Genomic DNA, 27,836 nt, shown 5'->3' with positions numbered 1-27,836 from the left:
GATGGAAAAGAAAAAATATATAACAATATAAAACAAATATAAAAAATTATATAAACAAATATAAAAAATATAAAAAAATATATAAAATATAAAACAATAATTTTATTCGAAATGTAATTGAATTGTAATTATATTAGTATTATACAATAATAATTGAAATGTAATTATAATGATTATTTGTAATCAAAAAAATTTTTTTAAGATATTTAATTATAACTATCTTATCATTTAAATAAAAATTAATTTTCACTTAATGATTTTTTCCAAACAAATTGTACAATATCATTTGAGTATCTGAATTGTAATTATATTAATATTATACAACAATAATTGAAATGTAATTAAACATTTATAATGGTTATTTGCAATCAAAAGAGTTTCTTTAAGATATTCAATTATAACTATCTTATCATTTAAATAAAAATTAATTTTCACTTAATGATTTTTTGCAAACAAATTGTAAAATATCATTTGAGTATCTGAAAGAAAATGTAAAGAGTAAAATTCCAGATAAATTATTAAAAAATAATTTTAATTGTAAACTACCCTCTTACAATATTTTGTGATATATATTAATACTTATAATATATTATTTGAGATTTAATAAAATCAAAAATTTTATTATTTGTACTTTGTACTGTCTATATTAGGAAAAATAAATTAGACTTGATTCTAAACCTTTATAAAATACACAGCACTCTCTCTCTTGAATTGAAACTCTTTTTTCTATCTCTTTTTTCCCTATTGAAAAGTGAACTCTCTTTCCTCTATTGAAGACACGTAGAGCTTCAAATATTTCAAATATATCTTGAAAAATTAAAAAAAAAAAAAAATGAATACGACATTTTAAGAAGAGCAGAAAATAGGCGCGATTCTCAATAGAAACGTTCTCAGATTAACTGGAAGGAAGCTTTCCTTCCTTTTGAGTCATTGAAGAGAAAGTGTTATAAAGTACGTGACAGATCAGATCGATTGATAAAGTTTCCTATGCACGCTCCTATAACCTTATGTTCCAATGCTTGCATTGTACGATGCAGATACATACAGAATAACAAAATACAGAAGCATATTGCGAAGATGATATGATTCAGAAATTATAATTTTAAGAAAAATAAATTTAAATAATAATTTCAAATATCATATATCGATATCGAATATATTGTAAAATTTAGAAATTCATAGATTCATTTATGGAATTCCAATAATAAGAAATACAAGTATCAATAATTATAAATTGCAAATAAATTGTAAAATTTGATTTTTGAACGTGATGCTTTACGTGAAATTAACTAATTATATTATAAAAATCAACAAAAATTCTATTTTCAATGAAAATAGAATTCGCGAGTAATGTAAAGCAGAATTTATGTACAAAGCGATTTTTTTTATCAAAATATCATTTTCAAAGATTGAAATTAATTAATCCTTGAAGTTTCAATATTTTTCCTGTTTTTTTTAAATATAATTTTATAACAGTTCGAGATAAAACTTTAAATAACTAACTTAAATAACACATAAACTAGTTAGATTTTAATTATTCTCTTGTAAAAAATGTTCCCAGCTAAAATTTTTCACTCAAAAAAAAAAAAAAAAAATGGTGAAACTTTGAAGATGGATTATATATCTTTTCAAAAAAATTTTTCATTGAAAATAATCGTTTCATGTATAATCCATCGTGTTTTACACACAAACTTTGCAATCAAAAGATCAATTATACAAGAGCAGACTTTCTTCTTTAACGGAGTATGAGATACTATAAGTAGGATATTAATGTTTCTCTTAAACAAAAAATATGAATGAAAAGATATCGTGTGACGTGGATCCAGATGGTAGTTGAAGTATTTTGTAATTAATTACAGTTGAAGACATTTTCCTGTGCGTATCAGAGAAGGAAATTTTAAAATATTAAAAATATATCAATAGAGTTTTTTAATGTAAGAATTATTCATTTAACTTGACTATTAACGAACTATTAAAATATTGCATTTTACAGTTTCTCAAAATTATATTTTGGCAATTTAACCGACCCTCTATCTCAAGCTGAAATGTAAATATTAAACTTTTCTAAAATACCTCATGTGTGGAGTAAAGTGGAACACTTTAGTGTAGAGTCATAGAGCACAGCAGGGTACTAATATACAGAGAAAAATGGAAGTGTTTTTTTTTTTTTTTTTTTTTTTTTTAGTACATATGTATTTATTCTTTCTTAAAGTATTTAAATTGAATAATAATATATTGATTGTTAAAATATATTGGCCTGATGAAGATTATATTAGTATAAAAAAAAAAGATATATTCATTTGCTTATATTTATTTTTTTTATAAAAAAAAAACTATTTCAAAATTTCTTTTAATTTTAATATTTTCCATAATCAAATTTTTAGTTATATATTATAATATATTAGTTATATACTATACTATAGTTGTATAAATTAATAATTATAATAATTTTCGCTTTGCAATTTCAAACGATTTTTTAAGTGAGTGTCACTCTCTTTTTTTAACAACAGCAATATTTCAATAATTCCAGAAAATCTCACTTTCTTTCAAAAATTAAATTTAATTTTCTAAATAAGCCAAAGATCTAAATAAAAAGTACTATGCAAAATAAATGTTATTTTTGCTTTCCCTTTCTTTTTTTTTTTTTTTTTTTTTTCGTCAATACAAAATCAAGCGTTCCAATTTTATCCTATTTTCCCCCAATGGTTTTGAATTGAACACGAATGCAAATAAACGAACGGCACAAACAAATTCACACGTTTGATGCATTTTAAATAAAACACGCGATTCATAGACAGGTTTCGAATTTATGTATGCACTTGTAAGGTATGAAGAGTCCATTTGTTTTCGACTCTTTAACAGACAACGAATTTGCATGCACGTAAAGTATATCCAGGCGTTCCCCCGTTTCTGGAAATCTAGTCAGATGGATTAAACGATTCCGCCATTTATTTAAACTTACAAGGTAAAAGATATACCTTTGAACGTCAGAACGCCAGTTTTTCTTTCGTTGGAATCGCGCACTATGTAATTTATTCCGGCCTTTTCGAACGAATCGACCTAGCACGTACGCTACTCTATAACCACTTCGATGTGCTCCTCTCCTACGACGCGTCGGAATCGTTTGTGCTCGCTGTTTACACTTGTTTTCATTCTCGGCCAATTTTAACTTTAATCCAGTTGCTTCATAACCTTTCGGCTATATGCACAACACGTTAAACAGGATTCCCTTTTTATTCTTATTTCGAAGCTAAAAAAGAGTTTCTCTCCCTCTTCGTCAATGTTTAAAAAAAAAAAAAAATTCAATACCTATTCGGTGGAAAAAATCATTCACGCCTGACGACGAGCAAAGTTGCGTGAACGTTCAATTTGGCCGAGCACGCGATGACGAGTTTTCGCGAAACGAGCTCGCGAATCGCGTTCATTGGAGAATTTTAAAATCAATCGAACCGGAAATCAGTCGATTTATTCGGCTCGTATAAAATGATGGAAGATTTTTTTTTGTTTTGGTAAAGGATTTCAATGTATGTGGATTAATAGAACAACGTTACCCAGCCAACAACACGGACGGCTGTTAGTTTTTTTGCGGTGAAGAGACAATTATATTAGCGAGTTTACCCAGTGGATCGATACTGCACAGTCACTGAGTCAAGGTGAGCTTCCTCTACACTCTTCCTTCTCCTCTCTCTCTCTCTCTCTCTCTCTCTCTCTCTCGCTCGCTCGCTCGATCGCTCGATCATACTCCTTTCTCTTTTTTCCTGTGTTTCTTCCCCTTCCTCCTTTCAGCCCGTCGTCCTTCTCCTTTTCTCTCTCGTTTCTATCGAGCTCTTTCAACTACTGCGGTCTTCTAACTACTGCTTCTCACCAAGCAGCTACAACAGCGTGTGCCTCGCTAACTGTCGCATTTTCCGCTTCGCTAATCATTATAGTGTTACGGTTACCTATTTCTTAGAAGAAATAGCTTCGACAAAACAACTGTGAACGACTACGTCCTCTGTCGTAATCGTTCTTATCTTAATTAAGAATGAAATTAAATTTAAAAATAAATAAATGATTCTTATATTTTTTTAATTTGATAATTAATTATAATTAATTATTGCAATTAAATTACTGAAGTTTTTGAAAGAAATAAAATATGATCACACTTGAATGAACACATTAATCGTGCTGCTTGACACAAGGTTAAAAGAAAAAGATTTCCTTTCTATTTCACTCACTCTCGCCTTCGTTAAACTCAAGAGAAGACTGAAACCGAGAAAATAATATTCCTGGGTCATTTACCTGCTACAATAGCTGCTACAATAGCTGACACGTCATAGACCCGATTTTATCTCAGTTAACGAGACACTACTGCAATAAGAAGACGGACGAATGAAAGCGAAGAAAGGAGGAGGAAGTGTCAGTTAGGGGAAGAAAACGAAGTTCGAGTAGTAGATATAAGATAGCGACTACGCGTAGTGAATGACGGTTGTTGGACGTCGAGTGATGAGGGTCGAATACTCTGTTCTCTTCCACGACTGCAGCAGAAAAATTCTCTTAACTTAACTCCATGTGCACCATTACATTCTTTAATCCAATTTCTGACCATTGTCTCTAATTGTAAGTCTCGGATTTGTTGTGTGGTGAATCTACTTGCAGAAATTCTCTCTCTCTCTTCTCTTTTCTATACTACAATACTATTTATGTTAACCTCTACGTCTAATACTTTTTATTATTAGAGGAATTTATGCTTTAATGCAATTCTCTTTCAACTATTCTTTCTTATAATTATAATAAATATTCTTTCTTAAATAAATGGTCTAATTTTACTACGTATTAAGTTAATATATTCGAACACTTTTGAAGAATGGATCTAGGGATCAAAATGTCGATTATTTATTGAGTTATAAGCAATTGCTAAGTCTTGTTTCATCTAATACAATTGCTTCTTATTACAGATATTTATTCATTTATGCAAAATTTAAATATAAAAAATGTAAAAACATGATAAAAAAACTAGAAAAAACATGATATGCAAAAAAGTAAAAATATTCAAAATATAATATATTTTATATGATATTTAAACTTCATTTCTTTAATCGTATTCATACAAATATTATTTAACATTCGCTTAAGTATATTTAATAAATAAGATTGATATTTTTATTATATGTTATATATTTTTGTTAATTTTCATATTTATTTTGGTCTCTAAAATTGTGTTTCATGAATATATTAACATCTTGTAGACAGAGATCAACTAGGTGGTATTACTGGTTCAATAAACCCTGAACAAAATGCTCTCTCTCCTTCTTTTTTATTCTTTCTGCATCATGATAATATTTTGCACTTTCACAAGAATTTTTTTAAAATACAATTTTCGCTTCTATCGTTTCTTACAAATTTGTAAGAAATCCTCTGACCTGACTTCCGCTATCTTTAGGATAAGATGCAAATTTGGTGGTTATTGATGATTCTAGTAACAGAGTTACTAGAAACACTTTCTCTTCTTTTTTCTTTCTCTCCTTACAACGCCACACGACGTATAATTTATCAGCTGTAATATTGTGTTCGAACCATTCGTTATTTGAAAGTCGAAAAGTAAGTTGGATTTAAAACTTTTTGTGTATTAAGATATATCGAAACTTGGAATATTTCTGTTCTAAAGTTAAATTCATATTTTTAATAGCAATTGCTTTTTGTTTTTTATCAATCGTGAAATATTCGTCCATTGGAAATTTTATTAATATTCAAATTGGAAAAAATCCAAGTTGTGATTCGTTTTTTGAACAAAATGAAAAATGTGACAACGGTCCAAAGTTTTCCCGTTGTGATTTACATGTTTTCGGTACAATGAAGAAAAACTTTTCAAATCGAAGCTACAGTCAGTTACAGAAATTTTTGTATATTTTACAAAGTTCAACTAATAAATTATATTATTAAAACGAACAATAATTCTGTTTAAATAAAATATTATGAGTATATAGACTATAATAAGTTATATGTAGAACAATTTTCTTATTAGTGGAATATCACTTTAAAAGGATAAGTTTTAATATTATTTTCTAAATATAACTTTATAATTGTAAGTCATAGAGCAAAATTTTAAACTATAAAATATTACGTTTTACCACTTGTTAAAAATATTTTCAGGTGAGATTACGTGTAAAATATGAAAAAAATTAAATAATAACAATTTGAAACTTTTACTCGAAAAATAAATTGTTCTACATAAAATCCATTATGCTCTATACATACACACAAATTTTTCATCAAAATCGCCTTTTCTTTTTTTCTATAATATATTTTTTTCTGAATGAATTTCCATATAAAATAGTATATGAGAACTTTTATAACTGACTGTACGACGAAGAAGTTTAAAATGCGTCGTGAAAATGATTATTGTAAGTTGGATAGCAATTTTTCAACGATGTAATAGAAAACTTGTTACCATGATACGATAAACGTCTCGAGAAAGATAAAGATTATACAGGATTCAAACAGGCATAGAGTTTTTAAATGAAAAAGTAAGAAAAAAAGATTGAATAAAATTTTTTCATCGAAAATTTTATTTTCGAAAATTTTCCAATCACAAATGAAATTGGTTAATTCCCAATTGAATACGAACGAATTATCGATATCGGTTATTTTATACGTGAAAATAAACGGAAAAAATGTGATATTAATTCTATCTCGTTTAAAAATTAATTTTCGAAAATGCGAATTTTAAAAATCGTGGATTACACAACTTCCTGATTATACACATTCAATTTCGATTTTCTTAAAAACAATATTGAATAAAATTTCATTCTAATGTTATAGAATAAAATCTCTTAATGATACTTCATTCGTATCTAATGAAAAATTAGCCAATTTCACTTCTATTTAAAAGTTAATTATAAAAGTTTTCAAACTTAATTTTCTCGAAAACGAAGCTTCGGATGAAAAAATTTTATTTTCTTATTTTTTATTTATTTATTTATTTTTTTTTTCCATAAGAAATCATGCTGTGCTCGTTTGCACACATTATTTGACCGAGCCGTATACAAAAGTAATTTTTAAATTATACTTTCAAATTTTCAAACTTCTTCTTAATTCATTTAAATCGAAAACGAAGCCACCCGCGCAATTTCGTTATTCTCGACCTCATTTTTGTACCATAAATTTCGAATTTTCGTTCATCGATGCAAAGAGAAGAATTAAGAGAAGCAAAATCTTGTATAATACTTGAAGATAATTTTTTTATGCAAAATGATATCTCGATCATGATATACTTTATATATTTTACAACATATTTTTTCACGTTCATATTACGTAAAATATCTTCATTAACGCGATTTTTATCATCGCCAAAAGAAACATATTGACAGAAAATTATAAACAGAAAAGATATATCTCGTTCAAACGTAGATGATATTACCTTGCGAGCATAGATCGATAAGTTTCTTCGACTTCGAGCTATTTCAATAAATTATTATACGAAACAATGGAATAACTATAATACAATTATAACAAACAGGATTACACGAAATATCAACTGTAATAACTACGAATAAACATCATTCAAGTATTTTAATAATAATCACTTAAACGTTCGAAATTTTTCAATTGGTTAATAATTTCCAACTAGTACAACAAGGTATATTATTTACAAAGTATATTATATCCCTCAAGGTTCCATTCGAGGATACATATATATATATATATATATATATTTCCATCGCGAAGCAACTTATCTCTCCTCTCCTTAATCGGCCACCGAATCTGTGGATCATCGGCGGGAATCGACCATTCCTTTCCCCTCGGCCCTCCGCATCCAACATTTTTCGGATCGCGCACACGCCACGCTTCGGCGCCGACGCGACGCCGCTCTCCATCCCCTCTCTTTCTCCTTCTCCTCTCCCCTCCCTCCGTGTATATCCGATACGACGTGACACTCTTTGTCGCCCCTCCCTCCTCCCCTCCTTCCCCCACGCGATACATCTTCCCAACTTCGCCGACCAAACTTATGTACACTGTTCTCTCGTACTCGCTGCCAGTTATGCTTTCGAAAGGCATGAATTGTTCCTACGTCGAGCGAAATTGATGTTATCTCGTGGCTCACGCTTCGCAATTTACTACTAGCAAATTGATTATCTTCGATCTCGCGGAGGTTGCCGCGTTGTATGGACGGGTGACATTGAAGAAAGGATTGTTTGATTCACAGGAGGGGAAGGGGGAAGGAGAGGAAGGGAGAATTTGTTGACACGACGAGCGGAATAAACTGCGATAATAGTGATAATAGCAATTGTTATCCTTGAGATGTTCGAGGGGGGGATTAATTTTGATCGAGTTTAATTTTATGTTGTGATACTGGGGAGAGGGAGAGGGGTGAAAATTTGGACTATGATTATTTCCGCTGTGGGTTCACGTTTAGTGGAGATACGAAACTGAGTTTTCATGGTTTTTATCTTCATTGAATTACTTCAGGTGTAAAAAGCAGAGAGTAGAAGAAATATTCGAAATTTATGGAAATAAATGATACGCAAATAAAAATTATTTTGATCGATATATATAGAATATTATTTACAGATATTTTTAATGATGAGTAACAAAGAAATAATACAGAAGAATTAAACGTTAAATCTCTATTGTGTTATTAAAGAACCATTTGTAAGTCTTTGAAAATTTTGTCAAATTAAAATTATGTATATCTAAAGATTACTAAATTTTTAATATATTATAATTTTTTTTTTTCAATTTCTTTGAACAGCTATAACTTCAAAAAAAAATATTGTAATATAATATAATATCTGTAATAATATAATTCTGTAATAATTTGTAATAATCTGTAATAATCTGTAATAAAAATATTATAATATAATATTGTAATAAATATAATAATCTGAGCTCGATTTAAAGAAGCAAATTTCTATTTTCATATATCTGAATTGAATTTTCCTGATATGTTTTTTTTCCAAAATTACAGGAATTCAAAATTAAAACTCTTTAATGTGAACATTGATTACAACAGTATTAAAATATTGATCGAAATAATTTTTTATATCACTTGTTCGTATAAAATTATTACGAAAAAGTTAGATGAAGAATATATTTTTTATTCATTGTAGATTCATATTTGAGTAAAAATGAATTTTTAAACGAAACGTATTCGGTTAAAGTTTTAACATCCGCAATACTTTCTTTCGATGGAACTATCGGTTGTGGAATTATTGAACATCTTTCGCGTATAATGGATATATATGAAATAACTTCAATTTCATTTTAATGATAAATTTTTAGAGATTGTTGAATGAATGCGAAAGTAATGAAATCTGGATTATTTAAATTATTATAAATATTTTTTTATATATTTTTTTAATATAGCAAGTGCAATGAAAGGCTTTCTTCTTCACTTTTGAAGAAGCCTAAATTAATCATAGTTAAATATTGGTAATTAAATAGTGAATTTATATTAATAGAGATATACAATATTATTTTAATTTTTTTTTATTTATTTATTAAATGAGTAAAAAGAATTAAAATTTTAAAAAAATAATGTAAATAGAATTTAATAAATACTACTAGATTCCCATTCCATAAAAAGAAATTACAGAATACATTATATTCTATTTTTACTTTACTTACGATCTTAAATCTATTCATTTATCAGAGATTCAGAACTTAAAATCTATTGTATAAAATTTACTATAAAATTTAATAATAAAAATTGTTTATCCAAAAAATATGATAAAATTTTAAATAATATTGATAAAAAAGATATTCTATCAGAATAAATTTTTCTTCAAATTTTCTAATTAACAAATTAACAAATAAAATAATTAATACTTTTCTTAATCGTGGATTAAATGTATATCTAATCTTTATACTCAATAGATACATATAACGTATTCAATTCTGTTTTTCAGAAATTTCATATATTTTCTTGCAAAAAAAGACAGGAGATATAGAATTATTTATTTATCATTTTTAAAAAACGTGATGGAAATAAAAATAAAAACTATCGATATAATATTATCTTTACTTATATTTTATTCGAAATATAACATAGATTGGATCTGCGAAACAGATATTCAATTATGACTTTCAGCTTTCTTTCTAAAATCAATTTTTATTTCAATATTTTCGAAAAATTATTGTGCAAAGGAGATTGAACTCTTTTCGATCGATTTTTGATTAAATGATTCGAATCGAAATAGATTTATTCAATTAATGAAATTATTAAATGGAAATAATATTGTTATTATTTCACACAATTCATAAGTGAATGAACCATTCATATATCATTTATCTATTCCATTTGCCTTTGATTCAATATTGATTGATTTTTCGTTTATATGTATTCTTAAATATGATGGAAAACGAAATAATATTCCAATTTCTTGTATTCTTTTGACTCATATATCTCATTTCCCCTTATTTTTTCTGTACATTTAATTATTAATCATGCGAGATTTAAATTATAATAAAAAAATATAATATAATATAATAAAAAAATTTAAATTTAAATACATTATTTCCACATCCCCATGTAAATTACGAATCCACGATTATTAATAATTTAAATTTAGAGTTATCTCGATAAATATTGAGAAATTTAATTTATTTACCTATAACAATCTTATTACATACTGCTGCTTAGCATTGACAATGGTACAAAATTATACGATACGAAAATTTCAAATTTGCTTTTATCGAATACAACATTCTACATTATATATTTCTATTTATCTTTATATAAATTCTCTGAAAACTGGAATAATTAATAATCCGTACTTTTTAAGAAATTTTTTTAAAAATACCTCTCCTCTAAAATTTAAATTTTGAATTATCTCATTATATCAACGATATAATATTACGAAACTTTTACCGACGCTGCGTCGGTAAATGCAAACACAAAATTTGCCGCGTATTTTTAAATCATCCTTAAATTGTCCACGGTTGAAAATTGGTCATTCTAGATATAGATATTATCCATTGGGGAGGCAATAGGAACGATTTGATATTTAAAAACAAAACATTTCAGAAACAATTGCGATCCGTGTTCGATAATAGAAATGCATTTTTTAACATGGTTGCCGTTAACAACGGAAATTTTACTCGATGACTGCTCGAATGCTGTTTCGCCACTTTAAAATATTAAATTCAATATTCTGAAACATCGAAACATCGAAACATCGAAATATTGCGGCGCTATATTTACCATTATACACATATGATATAGATTCTGGATACGTTACCATCAGACTTTTAAACTTTCAATATTTGTTGATTTTCCAAACTTTCCTTTTATAAAAGTGACTTCCACTACGTATAATATAATATAAACACGAATTTGATATTGCTAGCAGACAAATGGCTGTTGGAAATGTTACGTAAAAGCGTTTCATCCAAAGGTATCCTGCTAACTTCTTCTTTTATTAAACTGATATTTCATCATGTAATATAAAAATGAACTGATGATATTAATAGAAATCAATGGCTGGTCGAAATGGTTGCTTCAAAAGTATAAATATAGAGACTTGTAACTCTCTGTAAATGGTTTGCATTTTCAATTGGCAAATCAATCAAGTAATCAACTTGATTGGTTTAATTGGTATTTATCAAGAAAATTTTTAAACAAGAGATTTTGAATTACGTAAGTCATTTTCAGAGAATTACTTATACTTGCTGAATCGTTCACTTTTGAATTCTCTACATATATTATTGTAGATGGGGTAGATGTAATCAAGTGCGACTGCTCAGAAAACAGTGTCGCCTTCATTTGCAAAAGAGATATGCTAATAAATGCAAACGAATATCGGCCGAGAATAACCGAATCTGACAATGACTACGTTAAATCACATGTTCTTTTGATCTAATTTTTATAAAATTCTTGAAATTTCTTTCAAAATTTAAATTCCTTAATCCATAATTAGTAGTTTGGTTTTTAATGTTTAAACTTATAAATATTTTATTTTTTTATTTTTTTTGGAGGGAGAGGGAGAGGATATAAGTAAGGATAATATCGATAGTTTTTATTTTCATCTCGTTTTTTAAAAATGATAAATAAATAATTCTATATCTCCTGTCTTTTTGTCGTAAGAAAGTATATGAAATTTCTGAAAAAAAAAAAATTGAATACGCTATATATATATCTATTGAGTATAAAGATTAGACATAAATTTAATCCACGATTAAGACAAATATTAATTATTTTATTTGTTAATTTGTTAATTAGAAAATTTGAAGAAAAATTTATTCTGATGCAATATCCCAGTCCTTGACTGAGCCGCCATTACTCATACATTCTCATCATTCTTTGATATTTTCAATAATACTGATCTTAGAAATTTTTCTTTTCTTTTTATTAAAATGAACGGATGTTGCAACAATTGGACGATTGGAAGATTGGGGCATTTGTGATAAATTGTCGTATTCAAATATTGTGAAATAAAATGAAGGAAATCATGGAATAAATTATAGATATTTGAAAAATGTATATTTTTATATTTTTAAATTAAAATTAACGTTTAAGAATCATTGAATTAAATTGTTGCATACGAGATATCCGATTTCATAAATTTAAAAAAATCATTAAAAAAAATATACCGTTTTACAGTATTTATCGTATAACAATTTAAAACTTGAAATTGGATAAACACGTATTGAATATTATTTTACCGATTGTTTTATTGTAAAGCAAATTGTACATGTTAATAAATTATTTATTTATACCTCAACATCAAATTCAAATATACAAATCTAAAATTCGATATAACATGTAAAGAATTATTGATAACGTTAATAAAAGATTGGATTAAAAAGATTTTTTAAAATTAATTTAATATTATTTTCAATAAAGTTATAAATATCTAGATATCGCAAAACTCTTATATCGAGAATTCAATCAGTTAATCTGCAATAATTTAAAATTATCGAGAAGAAAGTTAATAAAATACACGATTGCAATAAGATATAACTTTAATTCGCATTAAAGAGTTAAATTAGTGAAATTTGAAATGAAAATAATTATGTGAATATGTGTATGATATTTAACGAAAATTTCTTATTTTATTCTTGTATCACAAAAAGTATAATCTTCTTAAAGAATTATAGGAGAATTTGGAAGAAATTAATAACGACATAAGTTTTGAAAAACTTTAGCTGCGTTTTTTCTTAAATTTATCTAATTAATCGCCAACATAATTTAAAAACCAACAAACACACGAGACTTAAAAAAGCTGGAAGCTTTTATACAGAAAATGAAACTTTTTATTTGAAGAGCGGCAATTTTTTTGTTGATCTTTCAACATTTCTTAATTATTCTGCTTCAAGCTATGCACTCGGTCGCAGATTATGAAAATATGAGGAAAAAGTATGCGACTAAAGGAGAGAAAAATTATAATAACCACGAGTTATAAAAATTTTCTAACCTCTTCTTGCGGCCTATAATTTTATCTTCTCCCCCCAATCTGTTCCGAAAATATTATTTGATCATTTTATCCATTCAAAATTGATCATCACAATTCCCCTTGAAAATATTTTTCTACATTTTAAGACCTGATCCTGACATTTTTTTTTAAAATAACTTTTCGAAAAATCTATCGAAAATGAAATTTTCCTCCTTTCATCTTTCGACCTATGGAAAAGATATTGCGCCATTTTTCTCGCTTTCTTATCTACAATCGGTCATGTAGAAATATGATTTCTTTTTTTTTTTCTTCAAAATCACTGATTCACCTTTCGAAATAATAATAATTTATCTCGTTCAACCGGTAAATATCATTTTAGAATGGAATTACATAGGTATAAATGATTTTACAACGAACAACGATATAACGAGGATATCGATTTATTCCTATCCAGGGAATATATTATATTCCATTCTAATCCCAATAATAATAAAATGTATATTTACTTTATATTCGGCCTTATATTTACCAAATAATCATTAATAATAAATATATACAACTGGAATAATAACAAGATAGACAAATGTTTATTATTCATGGCTACGATTTCGAATAAAGTCATTGATTTTGCGTACACAAGTTATGATTCAAGAGACGAGTTATTTATAACTAATCTCTTCCTGTGTAATAAATATATATCCATGTGCACGTTATATGAATCCCCATACAACGCAATGTTTCCCATATAACGCGAATTCGTGACGCAAAAACGACGAAAAAGCTTGAAAAAAAAGTAGGAGGGGGGGGGGGAGGAGCAGAAGAATGGGATAAAATGGGATAAAATAAAAAGATATTTTTTCTGCTAACGGGAGATCAGAAGGCAAAAAATTTAAACGCTGCTAAAAGTTTTTTAAGCGAAGCTTGGATTATTAGAAAACTTTTACGAAACTTCTTGGTTAAAAAAGGAAATAACCAATGAGAATAATTCCTCGTTTTATGTATATAATAGACAAAGTAAAATGAAGTTCATATTTTTAAAAAAAAACCATATAAATTTTAAAGATTATAAAAATTACAAATTCCTTACTCTCATTGAAATATTGATATATTTATTGTAGAGAATTGTGATGCACGAATCTGTAATTAAATTTAAACGTGAGATTGATTCAAGTTCATCTTTGATATTTCGTCTCATCTATTTTATATTATTTTTGCTTTTCCATAATTATAGAACTTAATAAACACCCTCTTTACGACACATTAAATAAATTTAATACGCTTCTTTAACTTCAAACGTACTTTTCAAACGATGCAACAAATTCAAATTTCAAATTTTATATTATTCTTTTACTAAATAATGCACAGGTATGCATATTAAAGCAAAGTTCACTGATCAAGTATTCATAGAGGATCAAAAATTTAAAGCTTTTTAATGTTTATGAAATTATTATTGCTATGAACAGGTGTTCCGATAGAAATTTTATCTCGGGCAGAAATTGTAATTATAACTTCATCAAGAGTCGAACTGGAACTAACAATAATTAGAATAATGTCGAAACACTGGGATAAAATTCCTTCTGGAAAGCCAGTGAACCGGTTCACACCAGGAAGTCCTCAGTATTAATATGCATAATGAAGTTTAACTATGATTATCGGAACTCCTGTTACACGTTCGATGCGAAGTCGATCCAGTTAATCGAGCAAATGCGTGTATTTGAGCGATTTCCGTGTAAATGGTTTAATTATGGAAACTTCGATTCACTGAATTATTCGATTATTCTAATGGTGTTATCTGTATATATATAATACAATAAAAGTAAAGAAGAGAAATATATAAATAAATTCATATGCTCAATGTGTTCTCATTTTCATCTATTGTGAAATATGGATATTAATATTAAATGGAGCAATTAATAATTTTGAAGCAAATTATAACAGTTTCATTATTTGGTTTAGTATTCTCATTCTTTCTTATCTGTTAATTGAACAATTTTCTCTAATATTATTATTTCACTTCTTCAACATGCAATAAAATTATTATTGAATTTATTTCTTTTCTCTTCTTTTCTTTTACATTATTTTTATTTTTATTTAAATTAATTCCATTCATTTACTTGTGCTATGCTTTTTCTCTTGCTTTCTCTGATCATGTATGTATACATTATGCCAACAATTCTTAATGTGATATAAGGACCTCATATAAGTGAATGAGTAATTGAAAAAAAAGTAAATGATATTTATTCTTATAAATACAAGTTTAACATTGTGATTATGTATTATTATGTATTATTATTATTTATTATTTTGTATTATTATTATTTGAATTATGTATTATTATTATTATTATTATTATTATTGTTATTTTATTGGAATAAAAAATATTTAATAGGAATATTTATCAAATTATAATAAATATCTTCTTTTTAAATTTGAAGATTATAAATATGTAATATAATATATAAGTATATCACAGATTTTAAGAATCCTCAATAATTAAAAATTAATTAAAGAATTTGATCAAGAAATGGTTAGGAAAGTGGTGTATCTGAGACAAGTCAATGAAATGCTTATAAAAATAAAAAAACAAAAAAGATTAAACAAATAACTTTATGTAAAATATCAGACTGAAGGTAAAATTGAATAAATAATGATGAGATGAGTTGTATAATTGATAATGATATTGGATATTGGATATTGGATTGTGAAACAAGTAAATGAATGGAATTAATTTAATAAAAATAATGTAAAAGAAAAGAAGAAAAAAAATAAATTCAGTAATAATTTTATTGTAAAAGAAGTACGAGTGAAATAATAATATTAGAGAAAACTGTTCAATTAACAGATAAAAAAGAATGAGAATACTAAATTAAATAATGAACTGTTAAAATTTACTTCAAAATATCCATTTAATATTAATATCCATAAGATATTTCACAATAGATGAAATTATTCGTGTCAAGTTTATGTTTAGATAATAAAAATTTTATTGTAATTATTAAAAATATAAAGATATTACATTATAAATTTCATACAATTAATTTAATAATCGATTAAAATTTCTAATTTAACCTAATTAATTAAAACTTACGATTAAAAAAATTAATTGTCAAAAAATCGACAATTGATGTGATTAAAATTAATTATTAAATTTTTAATTAAAAAAATTAATCATCGTAAAATCGATTAATTCAATCGATGTCAAATGAATTAATTAAAATCGAAAAATTGACTGAATTGATTTAATCAATTAATTTTCAAACTTAATCGCTATAAGCATCGATGTAAAAATACTGAATGTAATAAAATAATTTTTATTATTAATTATTTATTTATATAACTACTTTTATGAACATATATTTTTTATTAAAATAGATCATAAAGTTAACAAAATTTTAAATGAAATTTATTTATTTATTTAATGAAGTGTGTAATGCGCTCTTTTTAATATTCGAAATAAATTTTCCTTATCGACAATTATTATAAATAATACGAAATAATAATAAAGATTACCAACGACAAACAATTTTCAGTCAATTATCGCCATTAATTATTAATTACTTGTTTAAAATTAAAATCAATATTTTTTAATCACGTAGCTTTTTGAAAAGTCTTCTTTATATCTTACGATTATTATTATGCTTGATTTAAATAATAAATAGATCTTTGTTAATTATTTTTTTCATAAAAATTTTTAGGATTATTTTTCTTAGTTCTTTTTAATTTATTCTCTATTAACATTTTTCATTCTTGATTATTATTTCAATCTTGCTAATGTTACGATAAAACAAAAATAAAATTTTTTTTTCATCTATTTGAAACTTTACTCAGTTTCCTATTTATAATTCATATTTTCATACTGAGTTTCCTATCCAATTTATCCAAAATTGTTCGACCAAAGATTGTTAAAAATAAAATTTATATTTTTTCGTGCCTAACTTTAAAATATTTTTTTAACAATTTTTATTATTTATTCTTTAGATTAAAATACAATAAAAAAAATTGTATAGAAATATGCAAATTTCTTTCGAATAATCGTATTTTTTCTAATCTTTCCTCAACTATAATACTTTATACAAAACCAATATATATATCTTAAAAACAATAACGAAAATATGTATCGAATTATGCATCGCGTCGATATTTTTATTTCCCTCTTCGTTTTCATCAAAACATAAAAGAAATCGTACAATAGCTATTGTTTTACGTTTAGAACAATTAAAAAAAAGAAGAAGAAGAAGAAGAAGAAGAAAAAGAAGAAGAAGAAGAGGAATAGAAATTGAATATTGGAAAAAAATCTTGCAGCATGTCATAATTCCATAAAACTTTAAAAAGCGTCGAGCTTCGTTCTTCATAAATCTCTAGCGAGTGATCGCGTTTTCTTTGCTGTCAACCAGTTTGCCGGAAGTCGAGGAACCGTTACAAAGGGAACGAGATCGAAGTAAATGAAACTGCGGGCAAAATGATGACACCGACTATCCGACTTTTTTTTCTCCTCCTCCTCGCTCCCCTCCCCTCCCATCGACGATTGGAGGAAAAATTGGTGAAAAACGGATAAAACGATCCGAGGTAAATGGAATTTTCAAGGGAGATTGCTCGCAATTCCGCGCTTCGCTCAACTGTTTGTAAACTGCCATACGTACGAATCAGATTTATAAAGTTTTCATGAATTAGCAAACTCTCTGACGAAGAGAAAGATTCATCGTCTCTTTGAGAGTTGAGAGAAATCGTTCACGTCCTTGAAAAATATTCAGTTAAATTGGCATACCAATTTAATGCTCACGTGTATTTAACCTTTGAAATATAAATTCGAAGATTTATATTTCATTCATACATTTCGTTCATTTATACTAATGAATGTTTGATATGTAAAGAGGATATAAGGATCATAGGATCAAATTATTTTGAGGAATTTTGAGAAATTCTATTTATGTATTAGCATTTAAGAAAAAAAAAAAAAAATATTTCTTCGTTTATCTTTATAGTTCGTATAATTTCTTTGATTTCAATATTAATTTTAATTTGTAATTAAAATTGTATTGAAATAACTTATATCAAGTAATTTTAATATATTTCCATTTTCTATCGATTGGATTTACAATTATGATTTTTTGTTTTTTATCTATGTATCTATCATAAATTTTTGTAGGATATTCGTATAATTTGGATTATAATGAATATGTACAAAATATAAATACAAATAATGATATGTAAAAATATTGATTGAAGTTTATTTATTAAACTATAAATAATTTAAGTTTGCATTTAATGAAAGAGAAACAAAATTCAAAAAAGAGTAATCTCGTTCGTCCAATATAATTGCTTCAATTAATAAGTTTATAATTTAATAAATAATATTTTTGTGTATCAAATTTTGGCTTCTAGAATCATCACTTCATATTATCCTATGAATATATGAACAGTGTATAAATGTTAGAATATAAAAGATTTTAGATAAGATTTTGTTGCTTAGCACATTATTGTTATTTTATTTAATTTAAAAAAAATATTATTATGTATTATTTTTCAAAAAAATGTAATAAAATTTTATAGTTGAATGATTCTTTTTTTATGAAAAAAAATTGGATTTTTAAGTGGATAAAAAATAATAACATATATTATAAAAAAATAAATTTATTTATATAAAACATATTCTTTAGTTATTAATAAAAAAATAATTTTTAATAAATAAAAAGATATCACAGAATTAAAGAGATGTCAAATTTTATATTTAACTTTTATAAAAAAATTGTTATTTTAAAATAACTATTTTAAATTTTTTAAATTCAAACAAATTTGTATTAAGGCAAAATTTGTTTATTTTCTATAGCATCTACACACTCTAATATTTTTTATTTAAATATATTTAAATTTTTTAATACTTTTGTCGAATTGTGTATATTTATTCTAAACACGAAATATAAAATTCAAAGTTATATATTTTTACTTAAAAATCACGTTTTTATCGAATTAACCAGCAAATGAACGATTCGAAATTTCCAAGAATAGCAAAACATCGAATTTCTTGCAGGCATAAGTCTACGGGTGGAAACATTTTGAGAGCCGTGGAATTAATGAATTAATGTCGCCGGGAAACGGTGTCGACAGCGTTAAACGACACGATAAACTTTCAACGAAGGCTAAGAGCATTAAGTGCTCTCTTTTTATATCGATTAACATCGTTAGCGGTAAGCGTTGGTTATTTTCAAAGACGAAAGCTGGTAATTGTCTATTGACACTTTTCGCGATTGAAACAATGACGCAACGTTTTCAAAGAAAACGATCTATTTTGATCTTTTTCTCGTTTATATAAAATCGAAATAAATTCAAATTCCACGGATTTTTTTAATTTATTTATTTATTTATTTATTTATTTATCACTAGCTCCATAATCGCGTTTCTAGTGACCCAATAAAGAATAATGAATATATTTCGATATCCAGGAAATGAAAATTAAACGAAATAGGAACGAGTTTTTTTTTTTTTTTAACGTTTATACTTCAAGAGATTCGCGATTCAGAGGCGGAGAATTTCTTCTGAAATATGTATACAAACAGTTTCTTATTTTACGCTCAAAAAGGGTCGAACGCTTTGAAAGAACGTGTCTACAGAAATGAGGAATTTCAGAGACACGTTTATCAGATCTCTCTACGTTTAACGCGTTTCTGCTTTTCGTGTATTTCATGATATTTGTTTTCTAGATTCCCGCGTTTGAATATCTTTTAAATATCTTTCGATGAACTTTTAAAAAATTTATCTCCTCCATGATTTCGATCAATCTCGAGTAATGTTGTTAAGAATATTATTTTTTTTTTTTACAGTTTTTTTTTCTATTGAAATGTTTAGCATATATATATATATATATATGTATAACAATTTTATAAAAAGTTATTTAAATTTTCAGACTCACATAAAAAATTATAAAAAGCTTTATTATTTTCTTCCAGGAATTATAATTTTTTAAAAAGATTCATTTGATCCAATTTTAAAAAAATGTTATTCTATTTTAAAGAATGAATCGAATACTCTTTGCCAAAGATTATACATAAATTCAACGCTCAATTTTCGATATGCAAGATAAGATTTGTGTTAAGTTTTTATTTGGTGTAAAAGAAAACATTTTCTTATAAATATTTGTGATATTTAACGACAATATAATCTGAAACGTGTCCAAGTTTGATACATGTATTACATTTTATACACAACAATAATCTTGTGTAAAGTTAAGACAGATTGTAATGTATAACAATTGTTCGTTCACATTTATGAAATACTGTAGGATCTGTGGAATTCCATAATGCAAGAGACACGTTCAGGATTTCGTGTTACACGAGAAAATTTTTTGGTCATTGATTCAATGACTAAAAAAAGTAAAAAATTGAAATTAAAAAGATTTTTTTTAAATATAATAAGAAAATAAATATGCATTTTATTTTACTTTAAAAAACAACAGGAACGTAAAATTTTTTCATTACGTGTACAGAACAGCTTAAAGTAAAAAAGCAAATGATGTAATTATCGTTAAAATCGTTTAAAATTAAGTTCAATCATTTTTTTTTTTTTTTTCAGTTTCTTTGTCAGTCAAGTTAAAAAAAAAAATAATTTCAAAATGTATCTTCTTGTATTATTTTCAATTTTACGACGTATTTTTATATACTTATTTTTCAAATTTTTTTTAATCGTATTATACGAAGGCAGTAGCGCAATTTTTAGTTCGTGAAAGTATCACATTGAACGATGCGCTACTGTACACAATTGCGTGTGAATATTCATTAGCACTCGGTCATGAAGTTTTTCACGGAATTCATATTAAAATAAATAAATTCGAAAGAAATAAATTTATTGAAATAAATTGAAAAAGAATTGTATTAATTTTCTTTTTTTCAGAAGAATATATTTCGACGTATTTTATTTTTTTCAATTTTTTTCAATTATTGCTTTTCGATCATTTTAATATTTATACGAAACCAGAGATATTTTGGATTCGGGTCGAATCGGGAAACATCGGGCAAGATCGGACAAATTCTCGAATATACGTATCTTTTCAGGATCCCAAAAATATCCGATTATACGTATATCGAGATTTCGAAAGTATTCGATTGCACGGATATTTTATATTTTTACGATATACAACGTATTGTTTATCTATAATTTTATACATAATTTGTGTATAATTTGTTATTATATTGTATACGTATAATGTACAAGAGAGATCAAAGAAAAATAAATAATGAACTGATATCAGAACTGATGTCAGATAAAATAAACATCATCAATTGCAGATTTTAAAAATTATATTGTAGTTTCTGTAAATTTGACATTAGATATATTTGAAAAATTTAGTATTAAATTAATTTTACTTTTCAATAAAAACTAAAATGTTCGGATAGAGAAACATTAAAAGACAATTAAAAAATATATATTTACGAAATACAAACATTAAAAATTGGTAAAAATATCATCTCATGCAATTCTTTTTAATAAAAAAAGTAATAAAAAATTTTCTTGTCACTCTCGCCATTCAGTTGACAAACGAATTGTTTTTCATAGCAAGAAATATAATTTAAATCTAATCTATAAAAAATTATTGGAAAAATAAAAAAAATTTATTTTTCAACGCTAATTGTCATTATTTGTTTTTCTTTTTATATCTTCATATTCCTGTTATGCAATTATATGTATATACTTTTGCAATCTCGATATGTTCGTGTATAATCGGCTACTTTCGGCATCTCGATACATGCAATAAGATACTTTCAGAAGCTCGCCCGATCTTGCCCGACTTCTGCCGAGCTAAGGTTCGGGAATTCCGTAATTTCACAAATCCGCACATTCCTAAATTGAAATCTCATTTTACGAAAGTTTGTTATAGGCACATTCTTGTCTAGGTCAACTAATAGAGATAAATAGCAATTTATTGAAATATAATATCTAAGATATAAGTTGCAATTTTTCAATTAATTGGTTAACAGGTTAGGTTAGACAAAAGTATGATTGTCTATGCCAGAAATCAGACATACATATAATAATAATACATAACGAAAAATATTTTTTTTATTCTTCTTGACAAAATATTTCCGGTAAGAAAGTAGCATTTCGAATTATTTAATTTATGTTTATTGTATCGTTTTATAATAATTTAAATTTTAGTCACGTATGGAAGATTGTTAAAAATTTTATGAGGTGTGGAATTTTTAGAAACCTATTAACCTATATACTTAAAAAGACAAGTGTGACGTTTAGTTCATATAAAAATTCTTCTTATATCGATCAGAATCGAATAATTATAAAATTAGATGCAGATATTTGGAGGATATTAAAAAGGGAACCGATCGATGAAGCGTACCAAATATTCTTTATGTTTTCGCAAATAACTCATATTTTTAAACGTTTCGTGAGAATATTGACAATAAGGGAAATCATATTAAAAGATTAAAATTTTTTCATGTATCTCTTTTTCAATCGAAATTTTATTCAATATTTATCTTTGCTCTTAGAACAATCTCCATACACAGTTATTTTATCATTATTCAATCGAGATTTAATTTTTGAATTCGATTTTTTTTTTAAAGAGACTTTAAATTAAAAAATTTTATTTTTTGATTTATTTCAGATTTTAACATCATAATATTATTGTATCACGTTTCCTATAGAATTCTATATGAATTCATTACGTTATATAATGTATCGGTGTGTATTATATAAATATGAATCGTATTAAAATATATATTGCTATGGAGACTGACTCGAAAACTTTTCATCGTATTTAAATATAAAACGAAATTATTACACATGCGCTTATTATTCGACACAAAAAAATTTCTATACTTTCAAAATTAAGTCCCAAAATTAATTCAAATTAATTTTTGAAATATTACATCTCTAATTACTCAAAGGGAAAAGAATTTTTCAAATAATATATATCAATAATTTTTAAAATTAAACTAAATGAATATATTAGATTAAAAAAGGTATTTAAAAAAAACACTATTTTGTTTTTATTTTTCTATTTTTTTTATTTTTTTGAAAAATTTGTGTGTATACGATCAATCATGCCAATTTGTTAAAATTTTAAAATAAAATGTTACGTTATTGCATGCTTATATTTTATTTTATCCTTTTGTTATCTTTATTTATCATTGAAGTGTTATCTGTCACAAGCACAAAATTGTATCATTTTTTAATCTTTACTATCGGCAAAAAAAAAACAATTTAAAATTATATAAACGCATACTGTCATATTAATTGCATAAATTGAAAAATTCATAATGATTAACGAATGATTAATTTGGCTTTTACAGAAAAAAAAAAAAGATCGATATGATCCGATATATAATTATATCGTGAAATCTAATCGAATCATAAAGTGTGTGAATGTGTGTGAATAATCAAACGAATCAAAATTGTTCTCGACAAAACGTTCCTTCTATAAATCTCTTCACTTTAAGGTGGTTTTTAAAACTTTTTTCTCTGTTCCGATCCCTTCGAGCAGACAAGAGTGTATTTAAAACTACGATACGCGATTTAAACGATTGTTGTAATTTTAACTCCCCCCCCCCTCTCCCTCCCTCTTCCTCTCCCTCCCCATTCGCTCTTGACACATTTCACTGTCAATGGGAGAAGACTGAAAATGCAACGACGATATCGCGGCAAAACGGCCCGGAAAAACGAGAAATTAAATCGATCGATCCTCGATCCGATATTTTTCCATGCGAACCGATTATACAATGCCGCGTATATAACACGATACTCGAATAAATTGATTTCACGGGATATCCGCCCTATGCATAATAGGTTTTTCGGTAATATTTAAACGAGTGGTGGATCTAATGAATATGCATAACGGAAATAAATTAAACGAGTAAGATCGCGTTCAGGGGTTAATTTGAACGGCATGAATTGTACGGGCAGCTTGATAAAATTGTTCCCACGAAAATATTCCATTGAATGTAACTTAATGATTCTGTATATGAATAAATAAAACATTTCCGTTTTTATCGAAATATCTCTACATTCAAGGGAGAATTTTTCTTTTATTCGAGTTATTTCGATTATTTCCATGTTCAGATATTTGTTATTCTATTCCATTGTTCTTTTTTTTTTTTTTTTTTATAATTTACTCTTTCAAGTTGAATTATATCACAATCGAGGATCTCTATAAATCGAGAGATATTCTATAGATCGAAATATAAATCTTACGTTAAACTCGTATTATTTGCTACATATTTTTGTTTTGGATGTGCTTGCTATTTTTTCTCTGCATCTCGAATATATAGAGTGATTCAACATTCATTGTAATTCGAAATAATTATGTATTTGAAGAATTGTTAGCAAAAATAAGATACGAAATTCATTAAAAATAATTGTATGTTATGATATAAATATCAAATGCATACATATAATATATATAATTGTTAAAGAGTTATTAAATCAGTCTGGTGTGAAGTAAATAAAAAATGTATAATTTAAATTCTTTTTTTGTTGAGAAAACAATGAGAAAGCAACATATTTAATTGGACATATATTCAATAACTTTAATATTAATGCATAAAAAGATATATAGAATGTGAAAAATGGTACAGAATATTCAGATAGGAAATGTTATTTTAAAAAATAATATTTATTTCTTGTTGAATTGACAATTATGATTATATTATGATTTTTTTCCATTTTGATTTGAATAATTTGTTTCAATTGCAATTTTATTTTTTTCGTTGTATTTTTTTCATAATATTCATAAAACTTAAATTATTTTTTTTTTTTTTTTGCATTTATGTCATATGAAATTGATTTAACATTCTTACAAATTTTATAATATATTTTATATTTATACCATAATATTTTACATATACAAATTTACAATATTTTTAATAAATTTCGTATTGAAAATACGTGACAATCAAAAATGTAATATTTGAAAAAGTAGACAGATTGAAAATGAACTTTTCATCATTAGAATTTATATAATTTTGATGATAATAGCACAAAATCATTATCGTTTTAATTTTTTCTGTTTGAATTATCAAAGCTCGATTGTACATATGTATACAACATAAATATATATATCCGAGAAAAATATATTTGTTAAACTACATATATTATATATTCTTTTTCTTTTATATTCTTTTATATTCTTATTATATATTATATATATTTTTTTATATTATATATTCTTTAATGAGATACGTATATGTATTCTCATAATATAAATTTTAATGATAATTATAATTTACAAATATGATTTAGAAATCAATTGTGAAATATCAATTGTGATTTAGAATCAATGGCAAAATAGACAATTGATTTGAAATATATGGACTATATATGATAGTGATGGGTCGTGTTACAATGCAATAATAATATTGACATCAACTTTAATAATATTTCGAGCATGACTTAAAAATATTTCTATATCAGAATTTGTTGGAAAAAAAAAATACGTAGATTTTTATTTTAATAAAACAATTCTTTGATTAAAAATAATTATATAAACTATATGTTTCATCTCGTAATTTATCATTCATCCATAAAAATAAAATCTGTCATTCGAAATTTTATTTCTTTCAGCAATTATTGACAGCAAATTGATTATTATATCATATACAAAAGATAATTTACTACATTAACAGTGTAATCGTAAAATAATTTGTTTAATTTATCATGTAATCATCATTGTTTCTTTCATCAAATATTCATAACACTTTCCTGTATTACAAATATCTAATTCTTATAAAAAATATTTTATTTATCACGAATATATGCTGCTTTCAAAGAAGTACAATTTTTTCCCGTTTAAATTGTTTTACAGAAAATAAAATAGAATTATGATAACTTGACAGTTGAACACAAAGAAATGTATTAAAGCATTCCAGTTTATTTTACAAAGTTTTTATTACAATCAAATATGCCGTTTGACATCATTGAGATGTAACATTATCTTTGAAATTTGCCAAAATTTTTCTTTATAAATACTTTCTTTTTATTGCTACTTGTAATATTTTAGAGAATTAATTATTGTAATTATTTTAAAAAAAATTCGTTCTTTTAAGAAAATCATACAGAAAGTATTAATCAAAAATAGAGTAATTTTTACAGTTAAAAAACCACGATGACGATGATGATATAAATTAATTATTTCATACAAAATAACACTATCTATCTGCTTCTAAAGTTATAATGTTAAAAATTACAATCCGAATATTCCGAATATTCCGAATATATCGATCGATAAATCGTCAATGACCGAAACTCGCCCTCAAAGTTTCACCATTTTTTCCTGTCTTGACAATTTCAATTTTGAAAATATTGTACAATTACCAATCTCAAAAAAAACGAATTAGAAAAATTTTGAAACTTTAAGAATCCATTTATATATCAATTACCTTCAATCATAAATCATAATTGTATATTACAAATTTTGTATATTACAAATTTTACATATTACAAAAATACGAATACGTGTATATGTATATTTTAATTCGATATTCGTATTTATAATTAATAATTATATATATAATATATTATTATATAATTAATTTTTATTATATTTTATATATTTATTATATTTATATTTATTATATTTATATTTATTATATTTTATATATTTTATTATATAATTAATAAATCATAATTGTATATTACAAATTTTGTATATTACAAATTTTCCATATTACAAAAATACGAATACGTGTATATGTATATTTTAATTCGATATTCGTATTTATAATTAATAATTATATATATAATATATTATTATATAATTAATTTTTATTATTATAATATATATATATATATATAATATATATATTATTATTATTAAATATATATATATAATAATAATATATATATATTAAATTTTTTTTTATATTAAATTATATTATATATATATATATATACATATATTAATTGTCTTATAAATCTTTCGAATTATTATATATATCGGGCTTACCTCCGTGTCGTTCCACCACATGTGCAGCCGATAATTCCTGAGGACGATCCGATCCTCGTTGATATGATCGACGGCGAGCTTGACCGAGGGCATGACGCCACGGCCGATGTGGCTCTCGGGCACGTGATGGCCGAAAGGGAAGAATCCGGCGATGTAAACGTCTCGTTTCCTTGCGCCGCCCAGATTTATCGGCCTTTGACCGGCACAGTGCAGCATTCCATCGATCCAGAAAACGAAGGCGCAGAGGTAAGCGGCCGTTAAAAGGCCGGGCAAGTATCGCCGTTGGACGGTCCCCCCTCGAACCGTGGCCATCCTCCCCCCCTTTATCCACCCCGAAACACTTTCTCGAGTACTTCTTCTTTCTCTCTTTCTTTTTTTTTTTTTTTTCTTCGTCGGGAAAGCGCGACACTCTATCCCTCTATCTTTTGATCGACTTGATCGACACTTTCTTTTTAATTGGCTTCGTAATTATTGTAACCCCTCGAGCTCCCCCCGATTACTCGAACGGCGGGCAATCT

The 27,836-nt window shown here is 25.8% G+C and overlaps 1 protein-coding gene across 4 annotated transcripts in view; it reads right to left on the bottom strand.

Moving 5' to 3' along the window:
- The window catches only part of LOC122716002 (gamma-aminobutyric acid type B receptor subunit 2), a 178,963-nt gene extending 151,333 nt beyond the window's left edge, over window positions 1-27,630 (bottom strand). For 2 of the 4 annotated variants that reach the window (XR_006346934.1, XM_043938669.1), the window contains exon 1: window positions 27,319-27,630. Coding sequence is in view for 3 of the 4 variants with exons in the window: in XM_043938669.1 (XP_043794604.1) it covers window positions 27,319-27,630 (312 nt within the window). In the remaining variant the exon portion in view is untranslated. The remainder of the gene's footprint in view (window positions 1-27,318) is intronic. The other 2 variants (XM_043938672.1, XM_043938671.1) reach the window with 1 other exon arrangement.
- Window positions 27,631-27,836: the final 206 nt, after the last annotated feature.

Source organism: Apis laboriosa, unplaced genomic scaffold (assembly GCF_014066325.1).
Source record: "Apis laboriosa isolate Shangri-la unplaced genomic scaffold, ASM1406632v1 scaffold41_cov147, whole genome shotgun sequence".
Lineage (NCBI taxonomy): Eukaryota > Metazoa > Arthropoda > Insecta > Hymenoptera > Apidae > Apis > Apis laboriosa.
The sequence above is the reverse complement of the archived record's forward strand: the minus strand, read 5'-3'. Positions and strand labels throughout refer to the sequence as shown.